This window comes from Rhea pennata, unplaced genomic scaffold (genome assembly GCF_028389875.1).
Source record: "Rhea pennata isolate bPtePen1 unplaced genomic scaffold, bPtePen1.pri scaffold_32, whole genome shotgun sequence".
Classification (NCBI taxonomy): Eukaryota; Metazoa; Chordata; class Aves; order Rheiformes; family Rheidae; genus Rhea; species Rhea pennata.
The window spans coordinates 2,724,789-2,750,901 of NW_026907679.1; the positions used below are offsets into that span (position 1 = coordinate 2,724,789).

At 51.8% G+C, this 26,113-nt stretch overlaps 1 protein-coding gene across 1 annotated transcript; it reads left to right on the forward strand.

Annotated features, from left to right (window-relative positions):
- Positions 1 to 23,343: 23,343 nt before the first annotated feature.
- Positions 23,344 to 24,285, forward strand: LOC134154623 (olfactory receptor 14C36-like). The gene has a single exon (XM_062601298.1). It carries the CDS (start codon positions 23,350 to 23,352, stop codon positions 24,283 to 24,285), a length of 936 nt encoding a protein of 311 aa, XP_062457282.1. The 5' UTR covers positions 23,344 to 23,349.
- The last annotated feature ends 1,828 nt before the right edge of the window (positions 24,286 to 26,113 follow it).

Here is a 26,113-nt window from a genome sequence, read left to right on the forward strand (position 1 = left end):
AAGGATGGAGAGGTTGAGGAGGAAGAAGTACATGGGGGTATGGAGGCAGTGGTCACAGGCTACGGCTGTGATGATGAGGCCGTTGCCCAGGAGGGCAGCCAGGTAGATGCCCAGGAAGAGGGAGAAGTGCAAGAGCTGCAGCTCCCGTGTGTCAGCGTACACCTGGAGGAAGAACTCACTGAGGGAGCTGCTGTTGGACATTTTACACCTCCTGAGCTTGGGGCACTGTCCAAGGAAGAACAGATAGACGCAATTTAGGACACACTTCTCTGAGCAAAGCTCTTTCAGCCACCCCCCCCTGCCCCCAAACACACACACATTAGCACTCCCCATCTCAGCAGCAGCATCACTGAGCTCCGTGGCTTAAACTCTGGTTTGTGCTGGCTGAGCTTGCCATGAGGAGCAGCAGCCTTTGCCCATGGGCTCCCGAGGAGTCAGCCCTGACCTACAGCACTGAGTATATACGAACAGACGTGACTAAGATTTATATTCCCAGTTCCAGTCAAATTTGATCCACTCCATTCTGAACAATGTAGGTTCATGAAGAGTTTCAAGGCTTTTTTTTTGGTTTGTTTTCTTTAGCTGACTTTGACCCTGTCACACAGGAGGAGGATTCTTGGAGGTAGAAATCATCCACACTTCTGCAGCACTCAGAATGACCATTTCTGATTCCACAGAGGCAAAAGGATTCACTCTGGCTTTGGTGTAGAGGGAGGAGCGCTGGCTTGTTCCCAGGTGCCCTCTGCCCCTATCTCAGAGGTGGAGAACAATTGCAAAAGGGTTTTTCATGTTACCAAAAAGGAAATGGCACTGTGGAGAGCAGAGACATCCACTTCCAAAGTGCCCACCAGCACTCTTTCCAAGGATATGTGTGTGTGTGTGTGAGGGGGGATATTCAGCCCTCCCCTTCTGGCCAGCAACACATCGGGCTCCTTCCAGTTGCCCACATGCAGTCTTGCATTTCCGTGTTCTCAGAGTCTAGGTGCTTCTCCCTAAGGCACCTAGGTTACACCCAGCTGCAACGGGACAGCTGTGCCCTTCTGGAGGGCAGATTGCAGCCCAGCCAGACACCCCAGGGAAATGGTTGAATGTCCTAAGGGTGTTGAGGATGTTCAGAAGAGAGAGTTGCCTCCTGTCTGGGCAACTGCATTGTCCAGAGCCCCAAAGGTTAGAGGGGGACTTGTGCATCTCACTGTCAAAGACATATCTTCATGACAGGACCCACATGGTCGGTGTCTGAACTGCATCAGAAACCACCCCCCCCCCATGCCTAGAGAGCCCAAGGGGAAGGACAAGGGCAGCATGGGCAGGTAGGAAAGAAACAGGGAGCAATGTCATGATATTTATGCCAAGGGAAGCAGGGACAGGGAGGAACAGAGAGACACTCAGATGTGTCTCCTCTCCTGGATGTCTGACTGCTGAGGAAATGACTCATGTCCTGTACCCCATATCCTTGAGGGACGACAGCTGTATTGGGTGGGAGAGGAGAGGCGGCACTGGAGTGGATAGTTTCCTCTCACACTTTGGCCATGGCTCTGCTGCCTAAAGCCGTCCCTGCAGGGAGCTGTGTCTCTGTCCCCACGTCTCTTCTCTCTCAGTGATCACAGACCCCATCCCACATGCTGAGCATTCAGCTCTGCCCTGCAGAAAGCTCCCGTGGCAGGGCACTGTCCAGGGACACCTCCAGGTTTGTAGAAGCTCAGGAGCAGGTGAAGCAAACCTAGCTGAGGCTGGAAAGGTGATGCTGACTCTATCTGTAGGCTTCAGGGTAGATGAAGGCATTTGCCAAGTCCCTCCCAGAACTGCTCCTCTCTCAGTGCCACTGTACTGCAGCCTCAGTATTCTTTTAAACCTGACACATCCAGTCCCATTTCACCGCACCCAAACAGAAAATAACTGAAAGCACCAACTCATGAAAGCACCTTCTCTTTCAGCTCTCCCCTGCCTTGGCATTCCTGGTGAAAAGTCACCTCTGGGTATGACCCCCAGCCCTGTTGCATGCACTAGCCTCTCCATGGAAGAAAGCACCTGCCCTACCAGGGGTCCCTCCTTTCACCCATAGCTTTCACCCTGCAGCATTGTGTCGAGCTGCCAGGCAGGCTGAGTGCTGACCCTCGCAGGCAGCAGAGTCCCTGTTCGAGGCACACAGCACCCTGGGGCACAGAGACTCTGCTCTGAAGGACAGTCCATGCCCACCTGGGTGCACAGCCAGGCTTCACACCCCTGCAGCCATCCCTCCAAGAAAGGAGCAGGGTGATGTGTCCCTCGGACCTCTCTTCCTTCCTCTGGCAGGGAATCCTTGCTCTGAAGCATCTCCCCATCCTCCACACTCACGGGATGGGATGGGCTTAGAAGACTCCTCCAGGAAACACATCAGCATTGCCCTGGAGCCAGAGACTTACCATGCAAAAGGCTGTGAAGATTTCTCCCACAAGGAGCTCTCCTCCGACCTCTCACTCTGCACTGCCTCTCACTTCTGTCTTCTCTCATCTCATCTCTACAGCGGCAGGCAGTGCCCAGAGCTCCTGTTGCTCTTTGCACAGGAGCTGCCTTGGGACACAGCCATCTCTCTGCAGGGCTGCCAGGCTGCCATGAGCAACCTCTGTCCCTAAAATTGGCCTCAGCACAGGACCAGCTGAAGGCAGGAGTTGTTCTGTCCCTTGTGATCCCTCCTCCTGGGAGATGTTCCCTCAAGTAGGCTAAAATAATCACCTGTATTCCCTTTCTAAAGAGGGCAGAGAGACTAATTCCAACATTGCCATTTCTTTCATCAGAGGATGGCTGTCTATGGTAAGTGGAAATGTCCTCAGCTGGAAGCTCCTCTTCTCATCTCCTAACTAGGCGGGACACCCAGACAGGGACAAGAAGGGAGTTCATTGACACATGGTTCAGTCAGTTTCGGCATCACATCCTGGTTTTGAAGACCCTGCGTTGCATTTAGATTCAGATCGCCCTATTCCCCCTGTGAACTCCACAAGCACACAGGAGGTAGGATTCCCCCTGCCAAAACTGAAGGGAGCACAGCACAGAGGTCTGCATGCGAGATCCTTGTCTCAGCTCCCATTCTAATCACTGGAGATGGAGGCTGGGAGTCAGCTGCTCACACACAAAGACTTGGTGACAGTGGAAGAGACAGAGGTCATCCCAGGCATGTGCCAGTGTGTGCTTGCTCTGATGGAGTGACTGGGAGCCTTGAATCCTCCTAGAACATCAGGTGGGGAAATATCTTGGTCATCTGCAACGATGCTATGAAGCTGAGACTAATGAAAATTCCAGTGTTACGAACAGCAGTTCTACTTCAGTGCAGACACGTGATTTCAAATGGCAGGGGTGTCCAGCACAACCACCTGTCTCTACCAGATATACCTGGGACCTAAAGGAAAACCATGCCCCTTTGGAGTGATTGCTGGGCAAGTGCCCCAGGGCATCTGGGGTTTCCTACATGTGCCCAAACAAACGAATAGCAACACTGGGGACTGGATAATGAGGACCTAAGAGTGGTGGTATCACAGGTTGTCCAGGCTCACAGACTTCTTCAGCAATACTTTGTCCTGCCTGGAGATTGGTTCGTCTGTCATGGGCCCCAAGGTGTCACACAGTCAGCTCGGGCAGCCAACTCCACTACTACTATTCCTGTATGGCCCAGCTGTGTTCCTCCCTGGCCTTGGGCACTGCAGGGTTTGCTCTCTTAATGGGAACCTCCTTTCACCATTACATTGCCACCTGCTATCCATGCCAGTAAGCCACCACTTGCACTCAAAGCCTTTGCATACATAAGGTCTTTGGTGACACGTGACAAATCTTTGGTCACCCCTACAGCAGAGGTACTGAAGCCAGAATGTATGCAAACACACACAGCCTGGGGTGCAGGCAGGAGCAATGCACAAGCTGTCACAAGATCATCACCTGGTTGGAATAACAGAGATATGGTGGGATTGCTCGCATGACTGGAGTCCTTCAATGGCAGGTACAAGTTCTTCAGGAGGGACCACCGCAGAACATGAGGAGGGGGGTGCCCTACGTGTGAAGGGATAGCTTGGATGTAGGGAGCTCTTCCATGGGATGGACCAAGGGAGGCAGCTCTGCAGGACAGAAGAGCTCAGGAAAACCAGCAGATCATTAAGGAACACGTCTGTCAAGAACAAGAATGCTCCTTAAAGAAGAGTTTGTAAAATTGGCTCTCTATTGTCTTGTAAAGGTTGTAGAGATCAGGGAAGGTCCCAATGAGCAGAGAAAGGAGTGTGTTGTGCCCATCTTCAAAAAAGGCCACAGGACAAATCAGGGAGCTGCAGGCCTTTCAACCTCAATCTGTGGAAGAGTGTGTCATAGAGCCAGCCTCTCCAGTCACATGTGTGGGCAGGAGAAGAAGGTGCCTGGGAAGAGTCAGCATGGATTTACTGAAGGTAAATCATTCTTGACCAACCTGATTGCCTTCTGTAATAAAAGACTTGCACATGTGGAGAAGAGGAGAGTAGTGGATGGTGGCATGGTGACAGAGACAACAGCTGCAGAACAAAGACCTCTGCTCTTTCAGGCTCTTCAGCATGCCAGTGCCCTCCACTGTCTCCACTAGACTTTCCTACACTGTCCCATGCCTGCTGCTGGGTGCCTGCAGACTGTAAACACTCAACCTGCTTCCCCACCTTGCTCCCACCTCGGGATCTCCCTCCCACTACTGATGTCTCCCTGTCCTCACTGACTGTTCCTTGAAACACAGAGCCAGGGACTGATCACAGACTCCCTCTGGGTGACCTGTAGCACCACAGCACTGCTCTTTGAGTGACACTGATTTCCATTAATGTCTGGTTTGATCTTCCAAGCTGCAGATTGTGATGCTTTCCCCTTCCTATGCTGCTTCCCACTAACAAGAAAAGTGCCTGGGAGACCCACGCTGAGACACAAGTGCTGACACGCTGGCATGGATAGCAGGTGGTAATGGAATGGTGAAAGGAGGTTCCCACTAAGACAGCAAACCCTGCAGTGCCCAAGGTGACAGAGAAAGGGCTGGGCTGTGCAGGAATGCCAGGAAGGGGACTGACTGCGTGAGCTGGCTCTGTGACACTGTTGGGCATTTGACGGATTTCTTGAACCAGCCTCCAGGAAGGACAAGGTGCCACTGAAGAAATCCCTGGGCCTGGGCAGCCTGTGATCCAGCTATCTTGAGATCCTCATTAGTCCAGTCCCTGTTTGTATCATCTGGTGGGGTGAGAAGAGGTTCAGTGGGAGGAGAGCAAAAAGTGTTTGAGAGTTTGAGACATGGTTTCCCTTTAAGTGTCATGCTGTATGTGCTAGAGACAGGTGGCTGTGCTGGACACCCCAGGCATCTGACGTGGCCCTGCCAGCCCATTTCTGTGTCATTAAATGAAGTATCTGCCCTGAACTGGCAGACAGCTGTTCGTAACATTGGACTCTGCGTGTGTCTCAGCTTCACAGTGAGTGGAGCTCTAGTTGTAGCAGGCATCTAGTGTCATTTCAGATGGCCAAAGAAATTCCTCACCTGGCCCCATCCAATGCTCTAGGAGAACATGGGTCTCCCATTTGCTGCAGCAAAGCAAGTGGTCATTGGTACATGCCTTGTACCAACTTCGTGTCTTCAGCTGTCACCAAGTGTTTGTGTATGAGCAATTGATTCCCCCCCTCCATCTCCACTGACTGCAAAGGGAGCACAGACAAGGAGCTCTCATGCAGATACCTGCCGATTAGGGGGAGGCATAGGAGGAGGAGTAGGAAGATTTTCCAAATCAACAACTGGCTACACTGCTGGTATTGGCAACAGGGTTTTGGATTCTATGACCATGGAACATGGCTTGAAGACCAACAGCTGGTGGGGAGAGAAGGGATTCACTTCACCAAGCAGGGCACATTTGCCTTTGCAAACAGGTTGGCCAGTCTAGTAAAGAGGGCTTTATACTAGCTAGAAGGGGGGTTGGGGATTTGTCATACAGATAGGGTAGATAACAAAACACAAGTTGGGTTGGGGGGTCTCCAATGGGTAAATCCATCTAGGGATGTGTGTTTGGGACATGGCTATGGGCGACCCCCGTACACCCTTCATGGGAAACCTGCATGCATGACTACCTCTCCGAAATGCAGGTATACCAATGCATACAGCATGGGGAACAAACAGGAGGAGCTGGAGATCTGTGTGCGACTGCAGGGCCATGATCTCATTGCAATCACAGAGACATGGTGGGATAGCTCACATGAGTGGAACGCTGTCATGGATGGCTATGTGCTTTTTAGGAGAGACAGGCCAGAAAGATGATGTGGTGGAATTGTTCTTTATGTGAGAGAGGAGTCAGTCAAGAGCTTATGGGTAAAGATCAAAAGTCAGGCTAACATGGGGAACACTGTTGTGGGTGTCTACTACAGGCCACCTGATCAGGAAGAGGAAGTTGATGAGGCCTTCTACAGACAGCTGGAAGTAGCCTGAATATCACAGGCCCTGGTTCTCCTGGGGGACTTCAACCACCCTGACATCTGCTGGAGGGACTACACAGCAAGGCACAAGCAGTCCAGGAGGCTCCTGCAATGCATTGTTGATAACTTCTTGTCAGATATGGTGGAAGAACCTATGAGGAAGGGTTCTGGATCTTGTCCTTACCAAAAAGTTCTGCTGGATCTTGTCCTTACCAGCAGAGAGGAACTGGTTAGAGATGTGAAGGTTGGGGGCAGCCTTGGCTGCAGTGACCATGAGTTGGTGGAGTTCAGGATCCTGCAGGAAAGAAGTAAGGCAACAAGCAGGACTGGAGCCCCGGACTTCAGGAGAGCAGACTTTGGGCTCTTCAGAGACCTAATTGGAGGAATCTCATGGGTTAGGGCTCTAGAAGGAAGGGAGGGGCAGGAGAGCTGGCTAGTATTCAAGCATCACTCCCTCCAAGCTCAAGAGCGGTGCATCCCAGGGAGAAAGAAGTCCAGCAAAGGGGGCAGGAGACCTGCATAGATGATCAAGGAGCTCCTGACAAAACTCAGAAAGAAGAAGAAAGTACACAGAATATGGAAGAGGGGACAGGCTACTTGGGAGAATTATAGGAATGAAGCCAGAGTATATAGAGATGCGACTAGGAAGGCTAAGGCCCAGTTGGAATTGAGTCTGGCAAGGGATATCAAGGACAACAGGAAGGGCTTCTTCAAATACATCGTTAGCAAGAGGAGGACTGGGGAAAATGTGGGCCTGCTACTGAATGGGCGGGGGCCCTGGTGACAAGGGATACAGAGAAGACAGAATTACTGAATGCCTTCTGTGCTTCAGTCTTCACTGCTAAGGGCAGCCCTCAAGAATCCTGCAGCCTGGATGTGAGGGAGAAAGTCTGGAGAAGGGAAGACTTTCCTTTCATTGAGGAGGATAGGATTAGAGACCTTCTGGCAGGCTAGACATCCACAAATCCATGGGCCCAGATGGGATGCACCCACGGGTACTGAGGGAGCTGGTGGATGTTGTTGCCAGACCGCTCTCCATCATCTTTAAAAGGTCCTGGGGAACTGGAGAGGTGCCTGAGCACTGAGAGAAAGCCAGTGTCACTCCAGTCTTCAAGAAGCGCAAGAAGGAGGACCCAGGCAACTATAGGCCAGTCAGCCTCACCTCCATCCCTGGAAAGGTGATGGAACAGCTCATTCTGGATGTCAGCTCCAGACATATGGAGGAAAAGAAGGTGATCAGGAGTAGTTAGCATAGATTCCCCAAGGGGAAATCCTGCTTAACCAATCTGATAGCCTTCTATGATGGAATGACTGGCTGGGTAGATGAGGGCAGAGCAGTGGATGTTGTGTACCTTGACTTCAGCAAGGCTTTTGACACTGTCTCCCATAACATCCTCCTAGAGAAACTCAGAAAGTGTGGGTTAGACGAGCAGACAGCGAGGTGGATTGAGAACTGGCTGAAAGGCAGAGCTCAGAGGGTCGTCATCAGTGACATGGAGTCTGGTTGGAGGCTTGTTGCTAGTGGAGTTCCCCAGGGCTCAGTACTGGGTCCCATCCTGTTCTATTTATCAATCAATGACCTTGATGTGGGGATGGAGTGCCTCCTCAGCAAGTTTACTGATGATACCAAGCTGGGAGGAGTGGCTGACACACCTGAGGGCTGTGCTGCCCTTCAGAGACCTGGACAGGCTGGAGAGCTGGGCAGAGAGGAACCTCCTGAGGTTCAACTAGGGCAAGTACAGAGTCCTGCACCTAGGGAGGAATAACACCATGCATCAGTACAAGGTGGGGGCTGACCTTCTGGAGAGTAGCTCTGCACAGAAAGACCTGGGAATGCTGGTGGATGACAATTTGACTCTGAGCCAGCAATGTGGCCTTGTGCCCAGGAAGGCCTATTGTCTCCTGAGGTGCATTAGGAAGAGTGTTGCCAGCAGGTTGAGGGAGGTGATCCTGCCCCTCTACTCAGCCCTGGTAAGGCCTCATCTGGAGTACTGTGTCCAGTTCTGGGCTCCCCAGTCCAAGAGAGATGTGGAGCTACTGGAGAGAGCTGGAGAGAGTCCAGCATATGACTACGAGGATGATCAGAGGGCTGGAGCACCAGCCCTACGAGGAAAGGCTGCGAGAGCTGGCCCTCTTCAGCCTGGGGAAGAGAAGACTGAGGGGGGACCTTATCAATGTGTATAAGTACCTGAAGGGTAAGTGTCAAGGGGGTGGGGACAAACCATTTTCAGTTGTCCCGTGTGACAGGACAAGAGGCAATGGGCACAAATTGAACCACAGGAAGTTCCGCCTGAACGTGAGGGGGAATTTCTTCCCTGTGAGAGTGACGGAGCACTGGCACAGGTTGCCCAGAGAGGTTGTGCAGTCTCCTTCGCTGGAGATCTTCAAGGCCTGCCTGGATGCAACCCTGTCTACCATGCTCTAACTGACCCTGCTGAGCAGGGGGGTTGGACTAGATGATCTGCAGAGGTCTCTTCCAACCTTACTGATTCTATGATTCTATGATTCTTTGCCATGAAAGACCCTAGCGCAGCAGCAGGAACCTGCTGGAGGTATGTACTTGTAAAGGCATGTGAGGCAAAAGAGGGAGATGAGAGCTGGCGTGGTGAGCCCCGAGGAGAGCACTTTCTCTCTGCTTCCTGGAGGTGGGAAGTGCCTGGCTTTTCACAGGCAGGTCTTATCCCCCTCATTCAGCACTAGTGTGGCCACATCTGGAACAGTGTGTCCCAGTGTGGGCTGCCCAGGGCTGGAAGAATGGGTACCAACTGGCGATGGTCCAGAGGCGGTCTCTCCAGATAGGATTGGGGTCCTGAAGCACTTGGCCTTTATGGAACGTCTGAGGGACCTGGGCTGCTTTAGCCTGTTGAGGTGGAGGCTAAGGTCAGTAGAGTACTGTACTGACCTTAGTATAACTCTTGTGACTGGAACGTCACCATAGACAGCTACGTGCTTTTTAGGAAAGACAGGCCAGGAAGGCGAGGTGGTGGAGCTGCTCTTTATATGAGGGAGCAACTGGAAGGTATGGGGTGGAGGAGGATGCAGTCAAGAGCTTATGGGTGAGGATTAAATGGCAGGCTAACATGGAGGGCACTGTTATGGGTGTCTACTACAAGCCACTTGATCAGGAAGAGGAAGTCGATGAGGCTTTCTACAGACAACTGGAAGCAGCTTCATGATCGCAGGCCCTGGTTCTCCTGGGGGACTTCAACCACCCTGACATGTGCTGGAAGGACAACACAGATAGGCAGAAACAATCGAGGAGGCTTCTGCAGAGCATCAATGATAACTTCTTCTCAGTGGCTCCTCCATCACCTGTGTCAAGGAGTGTCCTGCTGGACCTTGTCCTAACCAACAAAGAAGGACTGGTTGGAGACATGAAAGCTAGGGGCAGCATTGGCTGCAGTGACCATGAGGTGGTGGAGTTCAGGATGCTGCATGGAAGAAGTAAGGCAATAAGCAGGATTGCAACCCTGCTTCAGGAGAGCGGACGTTGGGCTCTTCAGAGACCTACTTGGAGGAATCCCAGGGGTTAGTGCTCTAGAAGGAAGGGGAGTCCAAGAGAGCTGCCTAGTATTCAAGCATCCCTTCCTCCAAGCCCAAGAGCGGTGCATCCCAAAGAGAAAGAAGTCCAGCAAAGGGAGCAGGAGACCTGCATGGATGGGCAAGGAGCTCCTGGCAATACTCAAACAGAACAAGACAGTACACAGAATGTGGAAAAAAGGACAGGCCACCTGGCAGGAATATAGGAACGTTATCATAGTATGCAGGGATGTGATGAGGAAGGCTAAGACCCACTTGGAATTCAACCTAGCAAGGGATTCAGGACAACAAGAAGGGCTTCTTCAAATACATCAGCAGCAAGAGGAAGACTGGGGAAAATCGGGCCCCACTGATGAATGGAGTGGGAGCCCTAGTGACAGAGGACACAGAGAAGGCAGAGTTACTGAATGCCTTCTTGGCATCAGTCTGCTGAGCCCTCAGGACTCCCAGATCCTGGAGATCAGAGAGGAAGTCTGCAAAAAGGAAGACTCTCCCTTGGTCAAGGAGGATCATGTTAGAGGTCTTTTAGGCAGGCTTGACATCCACTAATCCATGGGCCCTGATGGGATGCACCCACGAGTACTGAGGGAGCTGGCAGGTGTTATTGCTAGCCTGCTCTCCATCATCATTGAATGGTCCTGGAGAACTGGAGAGGTGCCTGAGGACTGGAAGAAACCAATGTCACTCCAGTCTTCAAGAAGGGCAAGAAGGAAGGCCCAGGAAACTACAGGCCAGTCAGCCTCACCTCCATCCCTGGAAAGGGGATGGAACAGCTCGTTCTGGATGTCACCTCCAAGCACACAGAGGAGGAGAAGGTAACCAGGAGTAGTCAGCATGGACTCACCAAGGGGAAATCCTGCTTAACCAGTCTGATAGCCTTCTATAATGGACTGACTGACTAGGAGACGAGGGCAGAGCAGTGGATGCTGTCTACCTTGACTTCAGCAAGGCTTTTGACACTGCCTCCCGTAACATCCGTGGTAAACTCAGAAGGGCAGGCTGGATGAGTGGACAGTGAGGTGGATTGAGAACTGGCGGAAAGGTGGAGCTTAGAGGATCGTCATCAGTGGTACAAAGTCTAGTTGGAGGCCTGTACTATAGCTAATGGTGTCACCGAGGTCTCAGTACTGGGTCCCGTCTTGTTCAGTTTGTTCATCAATGACATGGATGAAGGGACAGGGTGCATCCTCAGCGAGTTTGCTGATGATACCAAGCTGGAAGAGTGGCTGGCTCACCTGATTACTGTGCTGCCATACAGAGAGACCTGGACAGGCTGGAGAGTTGGACAGAGAGGAACCTCATGAGGTTCAACATGGGCAAGTGCAGCTTCCCGCACCTGGGGAGGAATAACCCCATGCGCCAGCACAGACTCGGGGCTGAGCTGCCAGAAAGTAGCTCTGCAGAGAAGGACCTGGGAGTGCTAGTGGACGACAAGTTGACCATGAGCCAGCAATGTGCCCTTGTGGCCAAGAAGTCCAATGGCCTCCTGAGGCACATTAGGAAGAGTGTCCCAAATCTGCATTCTTCTACCCAGTGTGCAAGCAACTAATAGACACACTGGGTCGAGATACTTATTTCATTTCTGCACAGAGATGGATACTATGTGGTAGATCCGCAAAGTTAGCACACCTTCTCCTTTTCTCATTCTTTATTTATAAACAGTCAGTATATGAATGAAGTACATACAAGTATAAATAAATGTATATATAAGGGATCTCATAGCACAAAGCGCAGCCATTGGTCTAGCACTGGCCGATCAGTCAAGGCTGCACAAGTGACCCTACAACAACAAAGAGCAGCCACATGACTACCATGGACCTGTCAAGCCCTAAGGAACAACTGACCCAGCAGCACAGCCAGCAGCAGTGGCCATAGCACTGCCCTGGGAGAAACTGAGGCAGAAGTGACCTCAAAAACACACACATCAACCACATGACCAGCCCTGTCCTATCAGGCACTGGGGCACAAAGGACCTCAAAACTACCACCAACAGCCCTGTCGCCAGCACTGGGTGATCAGGCACTGAGGCACAAGCGACCTTGTATAAGAAACAGCAACAGCATGACCATCACAGGCACAAACAGCAGTCACGTGTCTCCTTGTTGCCTGCCATTTACAGGTGCACAGGTGGCTTTACACTGTGTATCAAAAGACTTTGCTTGCTGCTTGCAGATCCTGTTCTGAGGAAGTAGTGACTTCACAGTCTTCATCAAAGCCGCGTGCCACCAGCTGGCCTATCAGATCGTAAGGCAAGTGTGACCTCACAAGCAAAAACAGAAGCCACATTCCTACCACTGGCCGCTCACATAAGGAACAAAGGTGACCTCACACTCGGCAATGAAGGCATGGGCTTGCTGCTGAGGCACACCAACGTCAGAAGCACAAACAGCGCTGATCTCCACACCGCTGCTCTATCAGGTGCTCGTGCAGAAGTCAGCTCCAAATCAGAAACAGAAGCAAGGGCTCAGTTTTTTCAGCAACAACGACCTCAGATTCTGCACTGAAGCTATGTGCTTGCTGCTGGCTAATCAGGCACTGAGGCACAAGTGACCTCACAGGCACGAAATCAGAAATGTGCTTGATGCTGTTCCTTGAAGCAAAAGTCACCTCTCCAAAACAAAAAAAACAAGGTGGCTGCTGGTGGCCTAGTCAATACTGAGGCCCAATAACACAACCATCAGCAATATGCATTGAGCTGGAGTGTCACCTTCTGAGGCAGAAGTGACCTCACAGGCAGCCATGAAGCCACAGATCTGCTCCTGCTCTGTTGGGGACTCGGGCACAATTGACTTAACCAGGCACAAACAGCAGCCATGTCCATGCTGATCACCAATCGCATACTGATACATAACTGACCACAAAAGCACAAACACAGCAATGGGCCTGCTCCTCATTTGTGAGACACTGAGATACAAGGGACCTCAGCATGTTCACACAAAGCCAGGTTGGTCTAACAGGTTCAGATGCACAGCTCACCTCACAAGCACAAGTGGCATATACGTGCCTGCTGCTGGTCTTCCTGGGACTGAGGCACAAGTGACCTGAAAGGTGCAGACCTTCACAGAGCAGAAGCTCACCTGGGCAATGCTCATGGCCCTTGATTATGCTGTTAGCACTCCAAACATAACAGCCTTCTGCAAACAGCCTTCATCTCCTGCCAAGACTCTCTCCAAGTCCTGGACAACCCCACTCTCTTATACAGGGCACATACCACAAAAAGCAACAATTGGTCTGGCTTTTCCTTTAGTACCATCAGGTCTGAGCTGCGAGCCTTTGCCCTGGAGCACCTACACAAGGACAGCAGGATGCCACTTCCATTTCTTGTGCCTCACTAGAGAGATCGGCTGAGGGAGCAGCTTCATTGGAAGGGGTGTCTGACACTGACAGATCAACTCAGCACTGCATCAGCCATCAACCTCATGCCAGACCTCTGCTGTCCCAGCTAGTCTACAAACACACTGACTCTACCCAACACAGCTGGCTGGTCTGTTAGATGCAACCAAGTGCCAGCAAGGAGAGATGCGTGCAGTACATTCATCATTTGCACACTCCCCCAGCACTGCTCTGCTCGCTGCCTTCCCTTGCCACCTCAGCCCACGCAGGGAAGCTCTTGCACTCACACCCAAGGGTGGCCAAGGCACTCTAGGCTCACAAGGCATGTGCAAATGATCAGCACAAGAGCAGGAACAGAGCTGGGTCCTTGGACAATTTTGCTGTTTTCAGAGGGGAAAAGCCTGTTTTCTTTGGGCAGAGCAGGCTGCTGCATTCCACCTCCATCCCTTCAGGAGCCTCAACCTAGGGATGGAGGGATAGGGATTTTGTTTAGGAATAAAAATGTTAGAGATACAATGTAGAAATATTGGAGAATCCTGAAGGCCTCCTGAGCTCAAAATAACCTCGGTTCCTTTCCTTTAGTTACTTGGACAAGGAGACCTTGTGAAGGGGAAAAGGGGGCAGAGGCTTTGAAGCGAGGTCCAAGTAATGAGACACCCTCAGGCTGGAGGTCTGCTGGTGTGCCAGCTATCTTCGCTGCACAAGCTCTGCAGCACGAGATCAGGCCCCACAGCTGGGTTCAGAGAGCACTGAGGGCTGGGTGCCATGGGCAACCTAGCTCTGGGCACATCTTCAGTCCTCGCAGAGCCAGGACCACAAGGGCTATGAGATTTCCTCAATTTAAGCTACAAAGGCTTTGGGGCACCCAGACAAAGGCAGTCAAGAGATGCTGGCATTTATTATAAGGGACTTTGACTCATCGTATAAGGCACCAACAGTCTTCTAGGAAAAATGGGCACCAACCCACAAAACCAACCCGGCTTTGTGTGAACATGCTGAGGTCTGTCGTAGCTCAGCACCTCGCAGACGGGGAGCAGGCCCATTGCTGCTGTTTGTGCTTTTGTGGTCAGTTGTGTATCAGTAAGTGATTGGTGATCAGCATGGACATGGCTGCTGTTTGTGCCTGGTTAGGTCAATCGTGCCTGAGTCCCCAACAGAGCAGGAGCAGATATGTGGCTTCATGGCTGCCTGTGAGGTCACTTCTGCCTCAGTAGGTGACACTCCAGCTCAATGCATATTGCTGATGGTTGTGTTATTGGGCCTCAGTATTGGCTAGGCCACCAGCAGCCACATTGTGATTTTTGTTTTGGAGAGGTGACTTTTGGTTCAAGGAACAGCATCAAGCACATTTCTGATTTCGTGCCTGTGAGGTCACTTGTGCCTCAGTGCCTGATTAGCCAGCAGCAAGCACATAGCTTCAATGCAGAATCTGAGGTCGTTGTTGCTGAAAAAACTGAGCCCTTGCTTCTGTTTCTGATTTGGAGCTGACTTCTGCACGAGCACCTGATAGAGCAGCGGTGTGGAGATCAGCGCTGTTTGTGCTTCTGACGTTGGTGTGCCTCAGCAGCAAGCCCATGCCTTCATTGCCGAGTGTGAGGTCACCTTTGTTCCTTATGTGAGCGGCCAGTGGTAGGAATGTGGCTTCTGTTTTTGCTTGTGAGGTCACACTTGCCTTACGATCTGATAGGCCAGCTGGTGGCACGCGGCTTTGATGAAGACTGTGAAGTCACTACTTCCTCAGAACAGGATCTGCAAGCAGCAAGCAAAGTCTTTTGATACACAGTGTAAAGCCACCTGTGCACCTGTAAATGGCAGGCAACAAGGAGACACGTGACTGCTGTTTGTGCCTGTGATGGTCATGCTGTTGCTGTTTCTTATACAAGGTCGCTTGTGCCTCAGTGCCTGATCACCCAGTGCTGGCGACAGGGCTGTTGGTGGTAGTTTTGAGGTCCTTTGTGCCCCAGTGCCTGATAGGACAGGGCTGGTCATGTGGTTGATATGTGTGTTTTTGAGGTCACTTCTGCCTCAGTTTCTCCCAGGGCAGTGCTATGGCCACTGCTGCTGGCTGTGCTGCTGGGTCAGTTGTTCCTTAGGGCTTGACAGGTCCATGGTAGTCATGTGGCTGCTCTTTGTTGTTGTAGGGTCACTTGTGCAGCCTTGACTGATCGGCCAGTGCTAGACCAATGGCTGCGCTTTGTGCTATGAGATCCCTTATATATACATTTATTTATACTTGTATGTACTTCATTCATATACTGACTGTTTATAAATAAAGAACGAGAAAAGGAGAAGGTGTGCTAACTTTGCGGATCTACCACATAGTATCCATCTCTGTGCAGAAATGAAATAAGTATCTCGACCCAGTGTGTCTATTAGTTGCTTGCACACTGGGTAGAAGAATGCAGATTTGGGACACTCTTCCTAATGTGCCTCAGGAGGCCATTGGACTTCTTGGCCACAAGGGCACATTGCTGGCTCATGGTCAACTTGTCGTCCACTAGCACTCCCAGGTCCTTCTCTGCAGAGCTACTTTCTGGCAGCTCAGCCCCGAGTCTGTGCTGGCGCATGGGGTTATTCCTCCCCAGGTGTGGGAAGCTGCACTTGCCCATGTTGAACCTCATGAGGTTCCTCTCTGTCCAACTCTCCAGCCTGTCCAGGTCTCTCTGTATGGCAGCACAGTAATCAGGTGAGCCAGCCACTCTTCCAGCTTGGTATCATCAGCAAACTCGCTGAGGATGCACCCTGTCCCTTCATCCATGTCATTGATGAACAAACTGAACAAGACGGGACCCAGTACTGAGACCTCGGTGACACCATTAGCTATAGTACAGGCCTCCAACTAGACTTTGTACCACTGATGACGATCCTCTAAGCTCCACCTTTCCGCCAGTTCTCAATCCACCTCACTGTCCACTCATCCAGCCTGCCCTTCTGAGTTTACCACAGATGTTACGGGAGGCAGTGTCAAAAGCCTTGCTGAAGTCAAGGTAGACAGCATCCACTGCTCTGCCCTCGTCTCCTAGTCAGTCAGTCCATTATAGAAGGCTATCAGACTGGTTAAGCAGGATTTCCCCTTGGTGAGTCCATGCTGACTACTCCTGGTTACCTTCTCCTCCTCTGTGTGCTTGGAGGTGACATCCAGAACGAGCTGTTCCATCCCCTTTCCAGGGATGGAGGTGAGGCTGACTGGCCTGTAGTTTCCTGGGCCTTCCTTCTTGCCCTTCTTGAAGACTGGAGTGACATTGGTTTCTTCCAGTCCTCAGGCACCTCTCCAGTTCTCCAGGACCATTCAATGATGATGGAGAGCGGGCTAGCAATAACACCTGCCAGCTCCCTCAGTACTCGTGGGTGCATCCCATCAGGGCCCATGGATTAGTGGATGTCAAGCCTGCCTAAAAGACCTCTAACATGATCCTCCTTGACCAAGGGAGAGTCTTCCTTTTTGCAGACTTCCTCTCTGATCTCCAGGATCTGGGAGTCCTGAGGGCTCAGCAGACTGATGCCAAGAAGGCATTCAGTAACTCTGCCTTCTCTGTGTCCTCTGTCACTAGGGCTCCCACTCCATTCATCAGTGGGGCCCGATTTTCCCCAGTCTTCCTCTTGCTGCTGATGTATTTGAAGAAGCCCTTCTTGTTGTCCTGAATCCCTTGCTAGGTTGAATTCCAAGTGGGTCTTAGCCTTCCTCATCACATCCCTGCATACTATGATAACGTTCCTATATTCCTGCCAGGTGGCCTGTCCTTTTTTCCACATTCTGTGTACTGTCTTGTTCTGTTTGAGTATTGCCAGGAGCTCCTTGCCCATCCATGCAGGTCTCCTGCCTCCTTTGCTGGCCTATTTTCTCCTTGGGATGCACCGCTCTTGGGCTTGGAGGAAGGGATGCTTGAATACTAGGCAGCTCTCTTGGACTCCCCTTCCTTCTAGAGCACTAACCCCTGGGATTCCTCCAAGTAGGTCTCTGAAGAGCCCAACGTCCGCTCTCCTGAAGCAGGGTTGCAATCTTGCTTATTGCCTTACTTCTTCCATGCAGCATCCTGAACTCCACCACCTCATGGTCACTGCAGCCAATGCTGCCCCTAGCTTTCATGTCTCCAACCAGTCCTTCTTTGTTGGTTAGGACAAGGTCCAGCAGGACACTCCTTGACACAGGTGATGGAGGAGCCACTGAGGAGAAGTTATCATTGATGCTCTGCAGAAGCCTCCTCGATTGTTTCTGCCTATCTGTGTTGTCCTTCCAGCACATGTCAGGGTGGTTGAAGTCCCCCAGGAGAACCAGGGCCTGCGATCATGAAGCTGCTTCCAATTGTCTGTAGAAAGCCTCATCGACTTCCTCTTCCTGATCAAGTGGCTTGTAGTAGACACCCATAACAGTGCCCTCCATGTTAGCCTGCCATTTAATCCTCACCCATAAGCTCTTGACTGCATCCTCCTCCACCCCATACCTTCCAGTTGCTCCCTCATATAAAGAGCAGCTCCACCACCTCGCCTTCCTGGCCTGTCTTTCCTAAAAAGCACGTAGCTGTCTATGGTGACGGTCCAGTCACAAGAGTTATACTAAGGTCAGTACAGTACTCTACTGACCTTAGCCTCCACCTCAACAGGCTAAAGCAGCCCAGGTCCCTCAGACGTTCCATAAAGGCCAAGTGCTTCAGGACCCCAGTCCTATCTGGACAGACCGCCTCTGGACCATCGCCAGTTGGTACCCATTCTTCCAGCCCTGGGCAGCCCACACTGGGACACACTGTTCCAGATGTGGCCATACTAGTGCTGAATCGAGGGGAATTAGACCTGCCCTTCTCTGGGTGGCCATGCTCTTCCTAAAACAGTCTTGTATGCAGCTGGCTTCGTTTGTGGTGAGCATGCACCACAAGCTCATATGTCATCCTTCGTAACATCCAGGTCCTTCTCCTCAGGATCTGCCCTCTGCCAGTGAGGTCTCTGCCTGTTCGGATGCACATGTTGTTCTGCCCCACTGATGAGCCTTTCAAACAGGACAGGGTCCAGTGTATACCCCTGTATACTTTACATTTAACTGTCATCCCGGTAAAGCATGACTCATTCCTGAAAATGCTCTGAGCTCAATCATCCAACCAGCCTTTTGCCCATCTGAATGTCTACTGGATATCCACTACTCTCCTCTTCTCCACATGTGCAAGTCTCTTATTACAGAAGGCAATCAGGTTGGTCAAGAATGATTTACCTTCAGTAAATCCATGCTGACTCTTCCCAGGCACCTTCTTCTCCTGCCCACACATGTGACTGGAGAGGCTGGCTCTATGACACACTCTTCCCCAGAGTGAGGTTGAAAGGCCTGCAGCTCCCTGGTTTGTCCTTGTGGCCTTTTTTGAAGATGTGCACAACACACTCCTTTCTCTGCTCATTGGGACCTTCCCTGATCTCCACAACCTTTACAAGACAATAGAGAGCAGCCTTGCTGTCCTCGCAGTCGACTCTCTCCCTGTCCATGGATGCCAGCTGTCCACTGCCATAGGTCTCTGTAGGCTGAGTTCTAGAGACTTAGGCCCTGTGGGTTGGTTTTCTCCTCAGGAGTCCTGACTCTGGGCACAACAGCTCAGAAAGTCTTGTTGGTGAAGGCTGAAGCCAGGAAGGACCTGACTTCCCTAGACCAATCTACATCTGCTTTTACTGGAAATCTCTGCCCCATTCAGCAGTGGGCCAACATTTCCTTTTATATTTTTTTTGCTATGATTGCAGCAGTAGCAGCTCTTCTTCCTGTCCTTCACATCCCCTGCAGGTGTCTGTCCCAGTGGAACTTTAGCTTTCTTAGTGCCATCCCGTCTTTGCTGGACATTGTTTCCAAATTCCTCCTTTGCAGCCTCTACCTTCTTCCCCTTTCCATATGCTGCCTTATACCCCTGGAGCTCATGTGTGAGCTCGCTTTTTTAACCAAACCAGGGTCCAGAGATGTCCACCAATTTTACAAACTCTTCTTTAAGGAGCATTCTTGTTCTTAACAGACGTGTTCCTTAATGATCTGCTGGTTTTCCTGAGCTCTTCTGCCCTGCAGAGCTGCCTCCCTTGGTCCATCCCATGGAAGAGCTCCCTACATCCAAGCTATCCCTTCACACATAGGGCACCCCCCTCTTCATCTTCCCTGGTGGTCCCTCCTGTAGAACTTGTACCTGCTGTTGAAGGACTCCAGTCAGGCGAGCAATCCCACCACATCTCTGTTATTCCAACCAGGTGATGTTCTTGTGACAGCTTGTGCATTGCTTCTGCCTGCACCCCAGGCTGTGTGTGTTTGCATACATTCTGGATTCAGCACCTCAGTTGTAGGGGTGACCAAAGATTTGTCACGTGTCCCCAAAGACCTTATGTATGTATGCAAAGGCTTTGAGTGCAAGTGGTGGCTTACTGGCATGGATAGCAGGTGGTAATGTAATGGTGAAAGAAGGTTCCCATTAAGAGAGCAAACCCTGCAGTGCCCAAGGCCAGAGAGAAACACAGCTGGGCCATGCAGGAATCGCAGGAGTGTGGTTGATGGCCCGAGCTGACTCTGTGACACCTTGGGGCCGGTGACAGACTTGAACCAATCTCCAGGCAGGATGAAGTGTCACTGAAGAAGTCTGTGAGCCTGGGCAACCTGTGATACCACCACTCTAAGGTCCTCATTAGCCCAATCCCTGCTCTCTTTATACAGCAGGGTGAAAAAGTGTTCAGTGGTCAGAGAGCTAGAAGGGTTTGTGAGTACAGGGCCTAGAGCAGAGGCCCTGGTGTGATGTGCCTCCCATGTATACAGCACACTTGAATGGAGACGGGATGGGCACATGTAGAAAACCCAAGATGCCCTGGGGCACTTGCCCAGCAATCACCGCAAAGGGGCTTGGTTTTCCTTTAGGTCCCAGGGTGGATCTGCTAGAGACAGGTGGTTGTGCTGGACACCCCTGGCATTTGAAATAGCCCTGCCAGCCTATTTCTGTGTCATTAAATCACATGTCTGCACTGACCTACTACTACTGTTTGTAACACTGGAATTTTCATTTGCCTCAGCTTCATAGAATCGTTGCAGATGACCAAAATATTTTCCCACCTGTTCCGCACCTGATGTTCTAGGAGGATTCAGGGCTCCCAGTCACTCCATCAGAGCAAGCAGACACTGGTATGTGCCTGGGATGATCTCTGTCTCTTCCACTGTCACCAAGTATTTGTGTGTGAGCAACTGACTCCCAGCCTCCATCTCCAGTGATTAGAACGGGAGCTTAGACAAGGAGCTCGCATGCAGACCTCTGTGCTGTGCTCACTTCAGTTTTGGCAGGGGGAATCCTACCTCCTGTGTGTTTGTGGAGGTCACAGTGGGGATAGGGGGATCAGAATCTAAATGCAACCCAGGGTCTTCAAAACCAGGACGTGATGCCGAGATTGACTGAACCATGTGTCAGTGAACTCCCTTCTTATCCCTGTCTGGGTGTCCTGCCTAGTTAGGAGATGGAACTAGGAGCTTGCAGATGAGGACATTTCCAGTTATCATAGAGAGCCATCCTCTGACGAAATAAATGGCAATGTTGGAATCAGTCTCTCTGCCCTCTTTAGAAAGGGAAAACAGGTGTTTATTTTAGCCTACTTGAGGGAACATCTCCCAGGAGGAGGAATCACAAGGGACTGAACAACTCCTGCCTTCAGCTGGTCCTGTGCTCCTGAGCTGAGCCCAGTTTTGGGGACAGAGATTGCTCATGGCAGCCTGGCAGCACTGCTGAGAGATGGCTGTGTCCCGAAACAGCTCCTCTGCAAAGAGCAGCAGGACTCTGGGCACTGCCTGTTGCTGCTGAGGAGATGAGATGAGATGAGGTGAGAGAAGACAGAAGTGAAAGGCAGTGTGGAGTGAGAGGCCAGAGGAGAGCTCCTTGTGGGAGGAGAAATCTTCACAGCCTTTTGCATGGTAAGGCTCTGGCTACAGGGCAATGCTGCTGTGTTTCTTGGGGGAGTCTTCTAAGCCCATCCCATCCTGTGAGTGTGGAGGATGGGGAGAAACTTCAGAGCAAGGATTCCCTGCCACATGGTCAGAGGGACATGTCACTCTGCTCCTTTCTTGGATGGATGGCTGCAGGGGTGTGAAGCCTTGTTGTACACCCAGGTGGGCATGGACTGTCCTTCAGAGCAGAGTCTCTGTGGCCCAGCATGCTGTGTGCCTAGGGCTGGGACTCTGCTGCCTGCAAGGGTCAACACTCAGCCTGTGCAGGGAGATCCCCATGGCACTGGAGGGAGAAGCTCTGGGAGGAAGGAAAGACCCCTGACAGGACAGGTACTTTCTTCCATGGAGAGCCTGCTGCATGGATCAGGGCTGGGGGACATATCCAGAGGTGACTTTTCACCAGGAATGTCAAGGCAGGGGAGAGCTGAAAGAGAAGGTGCTTTCATGAGTTGGTGCTTTCAGTTATTTTCTGTTTGGGTGGGGTGAAATGGGACTGGATCTGTCAGGTTTAAAAGAATACTGAGGCTGCAGGACAGTGGCACTGAGAGAGGAGCAGTTCTGGCAGGGACTCAGCAAATGCTTTCATCTACCTGGAGCCTACAGATAGTCAGCATCACCTTTCCAGCCTCAGCTAGCTTTGCTTCACCTGCTCCTGAGCTCCTACAAACCTGGAGGTGCCCTGCCTCTGGGAGCTTTCTGCAGGGCAGAGCTGAATGCTGAGCATGAGGGATGGGGTCTGTGATGACTGAGAGGGGAGAGATGTGGGGACAGAGACATAGCTCCCTGCAGGGATGGCTTTTGTCAGCGGAGCCATGGCCAAAGTGTGAGAGGAAACTATCAACTCCAAAGTCCCCTCTCCTCTCCCACCCAATACAGCCCTCTTGCCTCAAGGCTGTGGGGTCCAGGACATGAGTCATTTCCTCAGCAGTCAGACATCCAGGAGAGGAGACACTGCTGAGTGTCTCTCTGTCCTTCCCTGTCCTGCCTCCCTCAGCGCAAATATCGTGATGTTGCTCCCTGTTTCTTTCCTACCTGCCCATGCTGCCCTTGTCCTTCCCCTTGGGTGCTCTGGGCAGGGGGTTTCTGATGCAGTTCAGACACCAACCATGTGGGTCCTGCCATGAAAATATGTCTTTGACAGTGAGGGGCCCAAATCCCCCTCTAACCTGTGGGGCTCTGGACAATGCAGTGTAGGGGGCCAGGAATTAGCCAACTCTCTCTTCTGAACACCCTCAACACCCTTAGGACATTCAGCCATTTCCCTGGGGTGTCTGGCTGGGCTGCAAGCTGCCCTCCAGAGGGGCACAGACCTCCCTTTGCAGCTGGGTATAACCCAGGTGCCTTAGGCAGAGGCACCTAGATCCTAAGAACACGGAAATGCTACTGGGAGGCTGGATATGGGCAGCTGGAAGGAACCCAGTGTGTTGCTGGCCAGAAGGGGAGGGCTGAGACCCCCCTCACATACCCTCTGAAAGAGTGCTGTTGGGCACTTTGGAAGTGGATGTCTCTGCTCTCCACAGTGCAATTCCCTTTTTGGTAACATGAAAAGGAAACTTTCCGCAATAGTTCTACACCTCTGAGATGGGGGCAGAGGGCACCTGGGAACAAGCCAGCACTCTTCCCTCTGCACCAAAGCCAGAGTGAATCCTTTTGCCCCTCTGGAATCAGAAATGGTCATTCTGAGTGCAGCAGAAGTGTGGATGATTTCTACCTCCAAGAATCCTCCTCCGGTGTGACAGGGTCAAATTCAACTAAAGAAAACAAAACCAAAGAAGACTTAAAACTATTCATGAACCTACATTGTTTAGAATGGAGTGGATTAAATCTGACTGGAACTGGGAATATAAATCTTAGTCACGTCTGTTCCCATGTAGGCAGTGCTGTAGGTCAGGGCTGACTCCTCGGGAGCCCACGGGCAGAGGCCGCTGCTCCTCATGGCAAACTCAGCCAGCAAAAACCAGAGTTTAAGCCATGGAGCTCAGTGATGGTGCAGCTTTGATGGGGGGTGCTACTGTGTGTGTGTTCGGGGGGAAGGCAGTTTGAAAGAGCTTTGCTCAGGGAAGTCTGTCCTAATTGTTTTCTATCTGTTCTTCCTTGGACACTCCTGCAAGCTCAGGAGGTGCAAAATGTCCAACAGCAGTTCCCTCAGTGAGTTCCTCCTCCTGGTGTACGCTGACACCCGGGAGCTGCAGCTCTTGCACTTCTCCTTCTTCCTGGGCATCTACCTGGCTGCCCTCCTGGGCAACGGACTCATCATCACAGCCATAGCCTGCAACCACCGCCTCCATACCCCCATGTACTTCTTCCTCCTCAACCTCTCCATCCTCGACCTTGGCTCCATCTCCACCACTGTCCCCAAATCCATGGCCAATTCCCTCTGGAACACCAGGGTCATTTCCTACTCAGGATGTGCTGCCCAGGTCTTCCTGGTTGTCTTCTTATTTTCAGCAGAGTATTCTCTCCTCACTGTCATGGCCTATGACCGCTACGTTGCCATCTGCAATCCCCTGTACTATGGCACAGTCATGGACAGCAGAGCATGTGTCAGAATGGCAGCAGCTGCCTGGGCCAGTGGGTTTCTCAATGCTCTCCTGCACACTGGAAACACATTTTCCATACCACTCTGCCAAGGCAACACAGTGGACCAGTTCTTCTGTGAAATTTCCCAGATCCTCAAGCTCTCCTGCTCTGACTCCTACTTCAGGGGAGTTGGGTTTCTTGGGATTAGCGGCTGTTTAGTGTTTGGATGTTTCGTTTTCATTGTGCTGTCCTATGTGCAGATCTTCAGGGCTGTGCTGAGGATCCCCTCTGAGCAGGGCCGGCACAGAGCCTTCTCCATGTGCCTCCCTCACCTGGCTGTGGTCTCTCTGTTTGTCAGTACTGTCACGTTTGCCTACCTGAAGCCACCTTCTATCTCCTCCCCAGTTCTGGATCTGGTGCTGGCTGTTCTGTACGCAGTGGTGCCTCCAACACTGAACCCCCTCATCTACAGCATGAGGAACAAGGAGCTCCAGCAGGCACTGAGGAAACTGTTTCAGCTGGTACTAGTTCAGCAGCAATGAGCTGCCCATCTCTTCTAGCAGCTGATTCCCACTTTATCTCCAGCATCTCTTGTGCACTGGGAGGTCTGTCTGTGATAGTCATGTTTGTGGAGAGATGTCTGAATTCCTCCCACATTTCTGGAGGCACAAACCTTGTCTTTCTCACCCAGAGGCCTTCTGTAAATCTTCCTATCACTGTGTCAGAGCTGGCCTCCCAAGTAGCATCTCTGTAATAAAAGAGGGTCTTCTGAGTACTGTGCCTGAATGTTGGGGTCTTTTTCCAAAGCTGGAGCCAAGAATGCACTCAGGGAATTACACCCAAGAAGGCCCTGTTGTTGTGCTTACATTTTCCATGGGCTAAGGGGAATCATCTCTTTTGAGTGATGTGTGTGGGAATGAGGGCTGGATTTAACTGTCACTTGTGGGTGCCCAGTGCCCCTGGAGAGTGTGAGTGGTCAAGAGGTGTCTGCTGGGGACTGTCCCACATATTAGAGGGCTGGTGACAGATGGCCGTCCTTCTGGAAGGGAATATGGAGTCACTCAGAGAGCACAGGACATATTCAGGGGCAGTGTGTACCTGGAATGGGCAGTGAGTGGAGACTCGCCAAAACCAAGCAGAGTAAAGCAAATGTAAAGGGCCAAAGCAAGGAATGCCCCACATGTCCCTGAGGAGCGGGAGTGGGCGGGGTCTGAAGACACCTCTGAAAACATCCTGAGCAATGTGCAATGCCCTGTGATTGCTCCATCCATCCTCCACAGCTGGAGATTCTGGGTGGGAGGTTGTCAGATGCAGTGATGCTGGTCCAATAGCCACTTCCCTGATCAACACTGCCAAGGCTGAGTCCCCCTGGGGCCTCATGGCCCACTCGCCTTGCAGAGCAGCAACACCACACCATGGCCTATGCAGAGCCTTGGGGAGGGGTGCAAGAATGGCTGACCAGGCCAGCATAGACCCACTGACCTGGGGAAAGGCTCTCTGGGGAGCAAGGATGCCTGTAGAGAAGAAAGGAGCAATCACATGCTTGTGGGGAGGAATAAATAAAAACCTGATGCTGTGTTTGTCAGTTCAGGGCAGGCTGCTATGTCACTGGATCCTGAGGCTCCTCGCACCCAGGACTCTCGTGCTGTCCTGGGTAGAAGGGCTGGCCAGAGGGTCTGCAGACAGCCAGGGTTAAGGATGTCGTGGCCATGGGAGAAGTGGAGAAATGGAGTGACTGGACTACATTTCCGTCTGCCATTGCTAGACCACAGTAGACCACAGTCCTAGGGCTGAGGGGGAGGCTGACACACCTCTCTGACCACCACCACCCTCCGCCCTGTAGCTGCTGTGCTCTTCAGAGTGCCTAGATTATGGGTGAACATCCAGAGTTTTGCAGCTCCCTGCAGCAGGCACTGTCATGGATCATCCTCATCTTGAGCTACTGTACTAGGTGGGCTGGGGAGAGGGCAGAGGAGGTGGGGACAGATGGGGTGGAGCTGGGCTGGGCAGCACAGGGCCTGGATGAGGAGAAGTGCAAGCAGGCAGCTGCTGCACGCGAATGGCATTGTGGGAGCACAGAGGCGTGTGCTTGCAGGGCAAATGCAGGTGTCCTGGGAAAGGCACCAAGACATGGCAAGTGCAGAGGAGAAGAGCTCAGGTTCTTCCCTGTGCTGTGTGCTGTGAGCACAAGGCAGAAAAAGGAAGGTCAGATACCAGCATAAGATGGGTACTCAAGGATCATGGGAGGTTAATCAGGCTGGATTTAATAGAAGACTTACACTCCAAACTGCTTGGGGAGCCCTGGGAATGCCTGGGAGGGTCGCTAATGGGAGGCTACTGGAAGCATGTGTTGGACACCCAGGTGGGAAT